This window comes from Ostrinia furnacalis, unplaced genomic scaffold, assembly GCF_004193835.3.
Source record: "Ostrinia furnacalis isolate ACB-3 unplaced genomic scaffold, ASM419383v2 OfSCF0638, whole genome shotgun sequence".
Classification (NCBI taxonomy): Eukaryota; Metazoa; Arthropoda; class Insecta; order Lepidoptera; family Crambidae; genus Ostrinia; species Ostrinia furnacalis.
The window spans coordinates 25125-39439 of NW_021130877.1; the positions used below are offsets into that span (position 1 = coordinate 25125).

The 14315-nt window shown below is 34.6% G+C and overlaps 1 protein-coding gene across 1 annotated transcript in view; it reads right to left on the reverse strand.

Moving 5' to 3' along the window:
* The window catches only part of rl (Mitogen-activated protein kinase rl), a 35739-nt gene that overhangs the window by 12462 nt on the left and 8962 nt on the right, over positions 1-14315 (reverse strand). The window contains exons 2-5 of the mRNA XM_028323427.1: positions 5140-5266; positions 4857-4967; positions 3847-3981; positions 444-560 (exon numbers count right to left, since the gene is read on the reverse strand). Coding sequence (XP_028179228.1) covers positions 444-560; positions 3847-3981; positions 4857-4967; positions 5140-5266 — 490 coding nt within the window. The remainder of the gene's footprint in view (positions 1-443; positions 561-3846; positions 3982-4856; positions 4968-5139; positions 5267-14315) is intronic.

The following is a 14315-nucleotide window of genomic DNA, read 5'->3' on the forward strand; positions in this document are numbered from 1 at the left end:
GGCATTTTATGTAAGGCCGTTAGTGAAGGAGCGACTTAACCTATTGTTTCCCCATCATTTTCCCCTACCATCTATGTAAGTAGAAATGAGAACGTCAATCAACCTACAAATTTTAATGTAGGTACAGTTTGTTGACCTTACTATTTATCGATTTCAAATGTAATATTTTTTTATTGTTTGTTTAATTGAAACCTTCGTACCGCCTATGTTCATCAGACATAATGTAGGATTATAATGGTGAAAGAATTTTTCAAATTGGTCCAGTAGTTTCGACAGACTATTCAAAACAAACAAACAAATTACTTTATAATATTAGTGTAGGGGTGTTCTGTTTGAGATTGTTCAAGTTGACCCGTGATATTATTGATTGGGAGCTGGAATATACTTAACATACAGCTTGACATCTAAATAAAAAACAAAAAATAAAGAGAAGAAGAACATACCTTGGAGTTGAGCATAATCTCCGGGGCTCTGTACCAGCGAGTGGCGACGTACTCCGTGAGGAAGCCGGTGTGGTCGTGGTCGGGGTCCGCTACTCTCGCCAGACCGAAGTCGCAAATCTGGTGGACAATGAAAAAAACAAATGACTACACTTTTTTCCTGTATTTTTTATGATTGTTCTTTTGTTTTTTTTTAACGTTCGTTAGTGATAAGTATTAGGTATTTAAATGTTTTTCCTTTTTTCTGTTACTAACTTCTTTTGACGTTCGTAATCATCTTCATTACTCGTAAATAATAAATGTCTATATTACTATTGTAAAATCAAGGTCAGAAGTATTCTAAGTATTCTAACAGATTGTATGTAAAATCGTTTACATGATTTTTTACTCCACACTCTTGTAAAATGTAAATAACATGTTTGTTCGGGTGCATTCTGTAGAGTTCTTGCGACAAACGATAATTTATCACGCCTGACGCACCATCCATAATAATTAAAAATTTGCATATTACGCCCGCAAGCTGCAATTTGTATTCATAGATCTTAAGTAAGTACCTAGTTGAAATTAGTAAACACTCTTTTGTGATAGCATATTTTGACGACGTTCGTGTATGAATAACGTAAGGTATCTAGTTGTAATAGTAGCTATTTTTCGACAAACATTTTACAGTCTCATAGCATGGGCTGTCGATTAATGCTTGTCCCCCTTATTACAAAAAGTTATTCTAGAATAACTTCAAAGTTCAACTAGTTGAACTTTATTTTCTATTGACATTTAGCATAAAAATTACATTTTAAAAGCCCCATGAGTTTCACACGTTTTCTTAATAAATTTCAATTTTTTATTGATATTTAAATGTTAAATAAATAATATTATGAGTATTAACATCAATACCATACACAATGTTACGGAACATCAAAAGTTTGTAACTTACAATGTAACGTAACTAAACTAAACAATCCTATTTCGAACAATTCCTTTCCTTTTAGCCTAATATCGTAGGTTCCATCCCTTGGGAGTTCCATACACTCGTATCCAAAACCTTCCAAACAAAACAGTGTTATTTATGTGAGTTATCCTGTATTAATGGTTTTACTGTTTTTCTTCTTCTTTTATTATTTACACGCTGTAAATAATTGGTGTACGCGTTGCTGTGCCATTAGAATTTAATGTTTCTTTAATTAATTTGACATTATTTTTTGATGTTTTTTTATTTCTTGCAAAACTACGTGAATTTTCGGTACGTAGAAGTTTCTCGAAGATACTTTATACATTTCAACTCCAGCTATTTATTTACTGCTTATAATAATACCTAACGTATTGCTTTATATCTGTCCATAAATCATTCGATTTAGAAGCTCCTTCTTCTTGATTTATAAGGGAAAGTGAAAGGAATCGTCCGATAGACATTTATCATATTACAGCATCACGGGCGGCTGGAGATAATATTGTGGGATTCTTATTCGCTAATATGCGATTTATGACAATATTTAACGTTTTAGTCAGTTCAAAGTTATTTTATAAAAATACGAAAGGAGTTCAGTCTGACTTTTACATTTTCACGCGTACTTTTGATAATAATGGGACTTACCCAGGATAAATCTTTGTATGGAGAAGCAATGATATCAACAAAGTAAAGTAAAGAATCAGGAAAGTAGCTTATTAGAAAAACATATTTATGACTTTATGAGAAACAACGAATACTTACTACAGAACACTTGATTTTACGACCGTGTTTGTGACGCGTTATGATGCATCTACACCACAGTTAGGTACTTTTCATGGAGCATTTTCAAATTATATTACCATCATCCCATACCTACCAAAACTTACGATTTGTTTTAGTAAGTTTACGAGTCACAAAAGTAATTTTCTAAGACGAAATTCACGCCGAAGCCGAGGGCAAAAGTTAGTCGTTTACATAACTGAGTGCTCAAGCACTTTAAAGCAATAAAAGATAAAGATAGATTAAACAACTTTAAAATGTCAACAATACGTTTCCGATAAACAAGTTTCCCCCCTCCGGCGTAGTTTATTAAGCCGTATCAAAAACAAAAGCATTATCGGAAAACTGTTAGCTACTTGCTCGCTGCAAAAGTTAGTTCAAGTTCCGTACATTTTATGATATACGTCGGGGAACACGATTTACCACTTACTAGGGAATTAAGACCTACATACGAACGCATATTACACTGTTTTATTATATTATTATATGTGTTTTAGGAAGTACTTAGAATATCATATTTCTTAGTTGAGCGCACTTAAGGCGTTAAGATGAGGGTACTGTGACCCTCCTCACTCGCCGCGACTATGTCAAGGATATCAAGAGGATTTTGAGGGAGGTAAATTGTTATGCAAGTACACGATACATCAAGCTACCTAGCTGGCACCTTCTGTGGTTGATATAGGTGTACTTTTGCAACAATGTCTACCCAGTCTGGATGTGTTGACAACTGTAAATGAATTCACTACACTAATTTCACACGTTACATCGTATATTAACGATGTCATAAAATGTTCAAGCAGAAACATAATTATGTTACGCTAGTGATATTAAGGAAATTGTAATACAATTTACGATTCAAAAACAAAGAAACAGAAATCCTCTGTTGTATTTCTCGAAGGGAAAAATCATATTTACTTCTAAGTTATTATTTGTTGAACCTAAGTTAGCAAATCTCGGAGGAATAAGATACAGCGTAGATAAAAGGTTTCTTTTTGTAAATAAATTATGTCTTATCAAGTCTTGTCTCAGGTTGACAACCCCCCAAGAAGCTAGCTCCCTCTAATTACTGTTAAAGGCTGCCTTAATCAATAACAAATAAGGACCAAATTACAAGATGAAATATTAATAAAACATAAAGCGTTCGTTTTAATAACAAATGTTACAGTGAATCGCTCAACATAGATAGAAGCAAATTATTCGTTTCACAGAAGTTTTGATTTATGGAAATATTTAAGGCATCAAAGTCTGAAACTGATTCAAGTTACAAGATTGCTTTAAAGTATCGTCGAGAGTAGATAGAAACGATATCTATAAATACAAAATCAATTGATCAATAAACCATTATAGCTGACAAGATGTTAATTCTTCGATTGCTAACGTAGCAACTATTGCTGAATAAATTGAAAACATTTCTCAAGTTAAGAATATTTAATATGAAAAGCAATTTTGGTTTCTGAGACAAATGTGTAAGTTGCTAATTAATTACAACTGTATAATTAAAATAAGATTAGTAGCTAAGCTTAGGAATGAAAACTGCTGAAACTCACAAAGGATTTATGAGCGCGATTCTTCAAATTTTAATTACAATATCATCCATATACACACGTTGCGTATTGTCAAATTACGGGATTCAAATTGGCCGCGCATTTTAATTAATTTAATTAATAAAACAACACATACCTTCAAATCACAGGTGGTGTTCAGTAATAGGTTGGAGGGCTTAAGATCTCTGTGCAGAACGTTCGCCGAGTGAATGTACTTGAGCCCTCGCAGAATTTGGTATAGGAAGTAACAGATGTGATCGTTGCTTAATTTCTGGAACAAACAAATAAATTTTAACCTGACATTGTTATGAACAAACAATAATAGCCGTCCCAACAATGAGAAAGCTAATTTCCTAAGAATCAATTGAATGTTATCTAAAATGAACATCGTTCTATAAACTCTATGCCAAACAAATCTTTTATCCACTGCAGAATTTTGGGCTTAATCAATTCCTTTCCATTATGTTTTGTTTCCTAAGCGCAAGTGGAGTTTTATAGAAGTACTTCGCGAACATTTTCTTAATATTGAAAACGATAACAAAGAGGTTGAGCTCGCCTTTTGTTCCCTGACGGCAATTACTTTGTTTTGAGAAATTACTTCAGCTTTAAAACTTCATATTTCACTGGCTTCATATTCATAAGTACACTCATTTCATTCAGTTACATCGCGTTAATGTAATTAACATGAACACTGTTGAAAAATTGTCATGTGTGTGTGCGCAACGCAACATATGGTGTCGAGTGCCATTGGCGAAATAAAATTAAAACGACCATGCCCCGAGCGCTCGCTACATTACCGCCAACTAAAATTAGGACACTAGCTTACAAAAAGGTCACATTAAAAGTGAAAGTAGATCTTAAAGCCTGACACCAAGTGATTAGAAATATAAAATTGTATCAAAAACTTCTTTATATCTTTAAGAAACTTGAGCCGACGACAAGTTAAGGTTTCATGGCCGATAAACCTAAGAATATGGCGGTGTCCATAAATCCTTGATGGCCTATTTGTGGCCCCTTAACTATGTGATGAGGGTACGATGGCTATAACACGAAAACAATGCCTTAGGTGGTTGAATTAGGTTCACTGCAAAAAAGGTCTAATAGAACCCTTTAAAAAGGATTATCGTATAAAATATTTCCACCAACCTGTGTTTTTAACAATTTGTAGAGGTCCGTTTCCATTAAGCACTGTACGATGTAGACGTCTTTCATTTGATCAATAGTTTCTGCTCTTAAAATATCCCGTATATCAATAATCTGAAAACAAAACATGACTTTACTATGTCAAATAGATTTCCCTTAAATGTTACATGAATTTTCTAGCAATTAAAAAATATTTTGATAGAGTCAATTAATTTAATATGATAACATAAAGAGGGTTTTATTTAGGCCAGATTTATTAAAAAAAAGATTCACATTTCATACTTACATTTTCATGCTTAAACCGGGTCAAAATTTTGATTTCTCGTAGCGTCCTTTGACAGTATGTCTGGTGTTCGAATGGCGATATTTTCTTAATGGCGACTTTCGTCTTCTTCACGTTGTCGAAGGCCGACCTGCGAAATAATAGAGGTTATAAATCATTCGCTCGGGTACATTGAGCCCGCGCCGTCCGCTAAGGGTTAACGTCACCTAGCACACCCACCACATAATTCAATATCAGATAGCGAAATTAATGTTCCTTTTTGTGGCCCGCAGAATTTACACAAAACATATGACCTGGATATTTTGCGCAAAACCTTGCCGCTATTTAATAGTGGGACATCACATTTTACTAAGCTACATCAATATTATAATGTAATTTTGGATTATAGGTAGCATTAGCTTACATTGATTAAGGAAAAATATTTTATTTCCTTGATTTAATCATATTTTTCGTTTGCAGGATAACGCCGCGCCAGTATAAATTTAATGAAATACAAGCCGGGCGAAGAGGGGTTAGCGACCGAAATTGGGTCAATAGATAAGTGTGATAATGGCGATCATCCTGCCAAGACCGAATGTAAAACAGCTACCAATCGGGCCAAGTGTAATCTATCCTCTCATTTTTATACCTATAATACTTACTTAGACCCGATTCGACCAAACTTTTATCCAAGAATAACTCTTGATATAACTGGCACATTGACAGTTTCAGTATGGGAAATATGTCAAAATGTCAAATAACTGACGATTTATTCTGAGATTATTTTTTACTCTTGTTTGGTCGAATCCATCCTTAGAGTATAAATTAATGTGAATGTTTACGTTATCATAGTAACCAGGGTGATCCTTTAACTTCAAACAAGTTTCAGTGCGGTAAAACTTGAACATTTTACAAACCATGTTATTATGTAAGCTTAGAAATTAATGTTATTTCATGTGATCTGTTCATTTCCCTAAGCCTTACAAAACCACGTCCTCAAGATCCCGTGTTAATAATGTTCATTAATTATTTATACAGATTTGATGACTAAAAAATCTACTTATCATCAAGCAGAGTATGTATGACGTTGATGTTATAAATAAAATAACATGTTACATCGCCAGAAGAGTACAAAGTATAATAATCCTTATGTTTAGAGATCATAATAGCTTAATTCTTGTAAAACATTATTGGTTATTGGTTCATCGGTATGATAAATTGTTTGAAAAGGGCAAAAGGTATTTTAGAGAAAAAAAAGATATCTTGCTGATTAGAAGCAAATTGTGTTAAAGCAGATTCACTGATTATATTTATTGTGAAACTGTCTCACGGACGAGTAACTTTACGTAGAAGTTTTAAGATGATTTTAAACAACCTTCTGACCTATATAGAATTATTTATAAATAACAGAGATTTTAAAGGTCATGAGACATTTATTAACTACGATTTAAAATTATGATTTTCAATTGCTTAAAGTTGATTAAATTAAATGATTTTGAGTTCTTTGCAAGTTGCGATTCGCAACCGTCTTCTAACTAAACTAACAATAAGTGTCATGCAGAGTCGAGTCCACGTGAATGTGAGAATATTTCTGATTCTCACTAACATTTTACATAAGTCTCTATAATTTATTTCCAACTAATTGTGCCGGTATTATTAATTAAACATCAGTTCACAATGTCATTTACTTCAGATGTAATTAAGTATTTCATGATAATTTAACACACCGATATTATTATTGTCATGTTCATTGTAATCCAATATTCCTAATATCATGAAAATAAAAAAGCAATATGTCTCATGGCCACAAAGTTAATAATAATATAGCACAAAAGCCGCCACAAAGTTAATAACAAAGTTGTGTGTAATAAACAATATTTGGCTAGAACTTTTACGGGTCAGCAAACAGTAATGAATTTTCTATATTTCAGAGTTTGCAGTACGGTATTGGATTTTATGCATGTATTTATGTGGTTTTAAACGTACTGACAAACTGTACAATCGGGAAAGAATAGTGTGTCAGAGGCTTAACTTATTTGATTTTCGAATGTTTTTCCGTATGAATATAATATTTTTATGGTCTCAAGGAGTTAAATATATTTAGCTATCCGATTTCGTAGGCGAAGCTCTGCGGTCGTGGGCGTCTCGGCGTTCATTCAGTGTCTATTTAAGGCAGATTCAAATATGTACCAGAAAGAACAAAACTACGAGTCTACTTGCCGTTTTATTGTCGTCACTGTCGCTGATTGAATTCAAGAAGCGTTTATAAGGTTTATAACTTCATAGAATGCAGTTTAATGATTAGGAATTATTACATCTTTATTAATAGATCAATCGACTGACGAGTGACTGAAGTGCCGTCGCACTTTGATATTAGTTTTTGGCCAACTAAGTACATACTCCTTTTTTATTCGCCTAACATGAAAGAAATAAGAAAGTATCGAGTAGATCCTAGTAAGATTATCGAGAGCTGATTACCTGTTGAAAATGGCAACTACAAATTCCTAGCTATCACTAGTAAAAACTTTTGTAACTTCACTGAAATTGGAAATAGGATTTAGTACGCGCCCAAAACATTAGTTAGACAACTTTTTTGGTCTTGAGTAGTGAAGCCTTAAATACCTCCAAAAATTAGGGTATCGCACAAACTCAATTGAAACAAAGTGGTTCCAAAAGTTGCGGAATTTTTTTCCGAGTTTTCGGATACGAATCGGTGGAGCGTTGATGGAAATCGGAAGGGTACCAGATCCTGAATAAATATTGAAATTTCGCCCTAAAAATCGGAGTGTTTTATGAAGTAACGACTCGACAGTGTTATTGATTGATTTCAAAAATATTGAAATGTCTATTCAAGGGGAAATGTGGATTGTACAATTAGGTAATTGCTTAAATAATCACAGTAGATAATAAGATGTTAACAACGCCCCATCAAACAGAAATTTTCGTCGTAACTAGGAGTTTAATTACAATAAAATTACAGCCAGTATTTTAGCTAAGGAAAATATAAAGTAATAGTATGCATTGCTTGTTTTAAGTCTCGGTAAACAAGTCGTCGACGTAACTAATAACAGAAAATTTATAAATTTTCCCGGTAAACACCATTCCACGATCACAATAAATCCCTCGAAAGTGTACTTAAGGCTACACAAATCAACACCTCCAAAATTTGTTTACCCTGAAACTGAATGAGCACTAAAATAAAAGGATAAAAACCTTAGGTTAACAAACAAGCCTTTCACGAAGATTGAAACATGAATATTTTCGTACAAGTCCGTTAAAATTTCTCTAGGGATTTTGGCCCTTACAAACGTTATGTGTAGACAAACGAAATTTAATGGACTGCTCCCTATCGCACCGTTTGTTTGACTTGTTTAATGGGAAAACATTTCATAAGATTATGGTTTCCTCATTTATTATGCAAAGAATTTACCGTAGAAATATTGTATGTTAGTAAAAATAAGAGTTAGGCGCTCTTACTGTATAACGTTATAAAGTAACTTTGAAAGTAATCTGATTACAAACCACTTACTCTTCCATTTATAGTACGTGTTCTTGCTTTAAAAGAGAACAAGTAACCGTAGTTATTAATTACAGCTCTTTTAGAAACATGCTTCAACAATTGCTGAGACTGCTTTAAAATCAGTGATGAGTTGGTTGACTGGCAATCTACTTACCCTAAATTTAACCAAAACAAAATTTATGACCTTTGCCCCTAAGCTTTCCACTCAGCCAGATGAATCATTTCAAATAAAAGCTCACAAATGTTTAACTAACCCTGAATTTGACCCATGTCATTGTGAGACGATATCACGTACTCATAGCATAAAGTACCTTGGAGTGTTACTTGATAGCGTCTTATCATGGAACGAACACCTTAGGGTCGTTACTGCGCGGGTTAGAAAACTTATTTTCGTTTTTAGTAGATTGAGGGCTAGTGCTGATCCACTTACTCTAAGAACTGCTTATTTTGCCCTTGCACAGTCCATTATTAACTACTGCATCACAGTATGGGGTTCCACCGGTAAAACTAAGTTATTACCACTTGAGAGGGCCCAACGTGCCGTCCTGAAGGTTATGGCTTCTAAACCAATCAGATACCCTACTAAGATGATTTACGAATTCTGGGAAGTTCTATCAGTGCGAAAACTGTTCATTCTCAATGCTACTCTACGCAAACATAGGACTGTCAATTATAACCCTAATATAGTAATAAACAAAAGGAGGAAAGATAGGGTGTGTCAGACGGTTCATTGTAGATTGGAACTTGTAAAGCACCAGTACAATTATATAGCTCCACTCCTTTATAATAAAATAAATAAAGAATTAAATATTTATTCCTTAAATAGTTATCACTGTAAGAAAAAAATAACAGAGTGGCTTCTCAAGCACACACACACACACACACACACACACACACACACACACACACACACACATGTTGGTTTTCTTTTGTTATTGTAAGTTCATCTCATATTCAATTCATGTAGGTATTCAGTTAAAGCTAAATAAGTATTAAGTTATTTATTAGTAACCTAAATTGTTTATTTATAGCGTCTGTATTAGAGGAAGGCGCTAATGACTGCGACACAGTCTTTGACTACTGCAGTCATTAACGTTTCATTTTGTCTATGCACAATTGTAATTGGCTACAAATAAAGTTTTATTATTATTATTATTAATTAATAAGTAGATATGATTAACAATACATATATGTAAATCAATCACTTATAATATACCTGTACTAATTTGAAATATTTTATTCAACTCCATTCCACGTTCAATACGAGGAAACATTTCAATTTGAAACATTTTTAACTATGTAGGTACACCTACAGTCCCACACAGTGTACGCTTCATCCTTTTGAACAAGTTTTTTAAACAAGAGAAAAACTTTACCTGGAAAAATGAATCTGCAATGACCAGACGGATAGTTCTATTTTTATCATTTTCATTGCAAAACTTTCTACGAATTTAAATAACAAATGATCTCAAAGGATCTCAAATATAATGAAACTTTAATAAATCCAATTATTCTGGTAAAGTATTTTCCAAACGTCAATAATTGCAAGAAAAACGGTATATACCTATTTTGGTTTCCAGATTGCAGTTAAATCTATACTAATATTATAAATGCGAAAGCAATAATAAGCATAAAGATGATTTTTAAATACACTACAAACTAAACACATTTTTTAGTCAAGATTCCAAATTCCTTGACCTAAAAAAAGGTTCTTCTTTTTGTATGCGAAAGTAACTCTGTCTGTCTGTCTTGCTTTCACGTCTAAACCACAGAACCGATTTTGATGAAATTTGGGATAGAGATAGTTTAGAGTCCCGGGAAAGGACAGGATAGTTTTTATCCCGGTTTTTGAAACAGGGACGCTGTTTCTGTGACAGACAAAATTCCACGCGGGCGAAGCCGCGGGCGTAAAGCTAGTAAGTAATAAAAACAAAATCGAAGCGAAATCTTTGGCTAGCGCAAGTTCATTTATTATAGCGCAGTCTGTTGTGCACTGCGACGCGGAAAAAACTAGTTCCTAATATTTAATTATAACATTTACGTCCATATTGTAAAAAAAACCAACAAATAAGTTCCTCCCTCTTCTGTATTCTGCTGATACATCGTCATACATTTTGAATTTTATACCTTCCTCAAATGCTCCACTTTTCGCCCCATGTTAAAATCTATTACTGCAAGAAAACGAGAGCACATTTGGTAGCTTCCACTTATTACAATTAGAGATATTGCCCTATAACTCATTCGGAAGCACCTCCAATCTCAATTCCTGTTTAAGGCTGTAAAGGTTAAATCAAAGCATTCCGCGAATGGGGCGCTCCGGTAGGTACAATGAACGCGATATAAAATCCAGAGTTCGCTTCGAAACAATGAGGGCTATCGTTTTTATACTTAACAGTTGGCACCCCTGGCGATTGACAGGACCTTACTCTACAGTGGCGCCATCTTGATGAGTGCAAATACGATAGTCCTCCTACCACTTTAGCGCTCACAAGTTGGCGCCACTGTCTTCGCTACTAGCAAGTGACAGGACCTTACTCTACAGTGGCGCTAACTGGTGAGCGCTAAAACGATAGCCCTCATTAACCTTGCCTCAATCACAAGACATTTAATGCGAACCAATTGTTTCTAATAAGAGATATTATATTGCCTATCGTCTGTTGCTAACGGGGAACATTTTAGATTTTTCGTGTCCAATATCGTCCTAATGATCTAGCATTTAACAATTATAAAAAATCAAAATAATTTAATAATTCAAAAGCATTTCCTATTTTCAGTTGTTGTGTATTATGATTATGATGCTCAAAAATGATTCTTCCAGTTTCTTGGGAGAAGGGACACTCCATAAATATAACGAGTCAAATCGAGTTGCAATTGAATTTACCTGTATTTATTTTGTAATTTATGAGAATTTTAACATTTCATACTTTTTAAAGACAGCATTATTTTCCGTACTTGAAACATTTTAGCGCGCAGTAATTTATTTTTAAATACTTACCTAGTTGTTTATAATTGTCATTGCATAATAATCCGAGCACGTCTCAGACATCCGCAGATTTGGAACAGGAAAACGTGGAGATCCGCGACAACCGCGACCGCCAATGAGGTAACGGCTTCGTTGCGTGTGAGTCACTGCACTATGCCGCCGATTGTGTTGGGCAAACATGCTTGGCCTATGTTGGTCCAAATATTTTTGTAAATAAATAATCTTTCAAAACTTCCAGTTTGGAACTTTGAAATCATAAAGCTCCACCAAAAACGCAGCACCAATGTTGGCCACGCCAAACAATATGCTCGGCCAACAATGATGATGACGTCCTGACCGACAAAAAAATTCGAAAATGATAACGGTATAATATGACTCCTTCCAAATTCCAATAGCTGAAGAAAAAACACGTCATGTGACCATGGTTGGACTAAATTGTATGATCTGTTCTCACCCAAGGTCAGGTGATTAGCAATGCTAACAAACGATACAGTTTAACGGATTTCTAGACAAGTGCAGGCCCGTGGGCGTAACTTTACCGTTCTCAGGTAGAAAACGCGAATGAATTTATGTTTGGCGANTTTAAGTCGCCAGGCAAAAGCGATGCAGGGAATTTAAGAACCTTTAACCTTGGCCTATTTTCCCAAATTCCTAAACACCGAAACCGGGGCAAGTATCTGTAGAATACGAAATTGTAATTTATTTACTTAACAAAGGAAACATGCGGAAGTAAAAAATGAACACAAATTCTCTCAGATTAATTTTGACACCGGTTGGATGGAAGTGTAAGTTATCATGCTGTCACTTTACAGAAGTTAAGACTTGAACAATAGTTTTGGAAGCACGACGGGAATGTTGTGTCTTTGAAAGTTATGGCTATATAACTTTAATTGGAAACTTAACTACAGTTCGAAGTTTGTGTCTATTGCCCATATCGAATGTCATGTTATGTGGACTTGTAGCTAATATTTGTTTTGTTTGCTTATTTGAAAGCGCAATAGGTGTACCATTGTTTGGTCCCTCTGCTATTATCTAGCTTTTCTTTTTGTTTCGACGGCAAAGGTGTTTTATGAGAACAATATGCCGCCGGTGGTGGTGGTTTCATTGCAATATTGCTTGCTACAATAAACTACAAGAATAATAAGATTACATGGCTAAAGAAATTTAGTTAAAGAACATCCCATCCCAACTAATATTATAAATGCGAAAGTAACTCTGTCTGTCTGTCTGTCTGTCTGTCTGTTACGCTTTCCCGCTTAAACCTCGCAACCGATTTTGATGAAATTTGGCATAGAGATAGTTTGAGTCCCGGGAAAGAACATAGGATAGTTTTTATCCCGGTTTTTGAAACAGGGACGCGCGCGATAAAGTTTTTCTGTGACAGACAAAATTCCACGCGGGCGAAGCCGGGGGCGGAAAGCTAGTTTTTCTAAAACCTAAGAAAATGCACTAACTGATTCCCCTTACTTTGTATGAAGTGGAAATAAAAACACCGCTGGACAATTTAAAACACGATTCTTTTTCAGTGAGAGCTCTATAAAACAGAAAATCTCGGGTTCCAAGAGCGCTGCAAAGAACCACCTAATTAAAATGAAATATGGCACTATCATCGGATTCCAGCCGGGTCATTTTCACGGGAACAAAGGCCCTGCCAGCCGTCTATAGGGCCTTAAGTATAACGAGCCATCATCAGCCCTAAGGGCGAACTTTTAGCGTCAGGCGATGAGACGCACGGCCTTTTAATACGGCTAACTGAAGAGAAAATATTGCCGTAATATAATTAACGTTAAATTGGAATTAGGTTTGGGAACTTTATAATCACTCAGTTTTTGTCCTTTTAGCTTGGAATAATGATGAATAAGACTTGAATATAGTGACACTTCAAATCTTATCTTGAAGAAATGTTAACACTAGAAAGCTCGCGCGGGTGACATAATATGTCACCCAGGGTGTAAAATTCGTAAATATTTTTTCAAGGTATCGAGCTACAGTGCTGCCTTCTCAGGTATTCCTCGAGCATGTATTGTCACACATGTTAGTAGTAATGCCATCTTGCTAGACGCATCAACGTGAGCGCAGAAAACATTTAAAGTGTTTGGGTGACGCATGTCCCTCGCGCGAGCACTCGAGGAATTGTTTGATCCCTTATCGTCACGGTTTAAAATCAAGTTAATTTTCATGTAAGCTCAAAGTTATAACTTTTAACCATTTTTTAAACATTAACAATAATTATATTGTTTTATTTAAGCATAAACTGACGCAAGAAAGTAGTTGTTTTAGATTGTAAGTAATGTAGTAATAATACACCTAGGGCTATAAAATTAAAAACCAGGATTCTTCTGGGGTTGCGAGAACACCAACTAGCATAAAACTTGCCAGTACTGTGGCAAAGGACGATGAGTTTTTCGCACAAGAGCAAAAAATCGAAGCACTCGTAAGCAAATGTAACAAGTGTAATAGGCGTTTTTGTCCAGATCATCAAATCATATCGTGCCCGAGTTGTGATCAAAATATCACAGAATAAGATCAATCTATTGATTAACTTTCTAATTAGGTGATATTTTTGCCAAAATAATGGGTCCAAGGACTATTTAAACTACTTTGGTCACTTCGACTCTAAAATATTTGGAAAATATTACAGTATTTGTTTTTGATTATAATAAGAGTTCATGAAAGAATTGCTCACTTTTTAACATT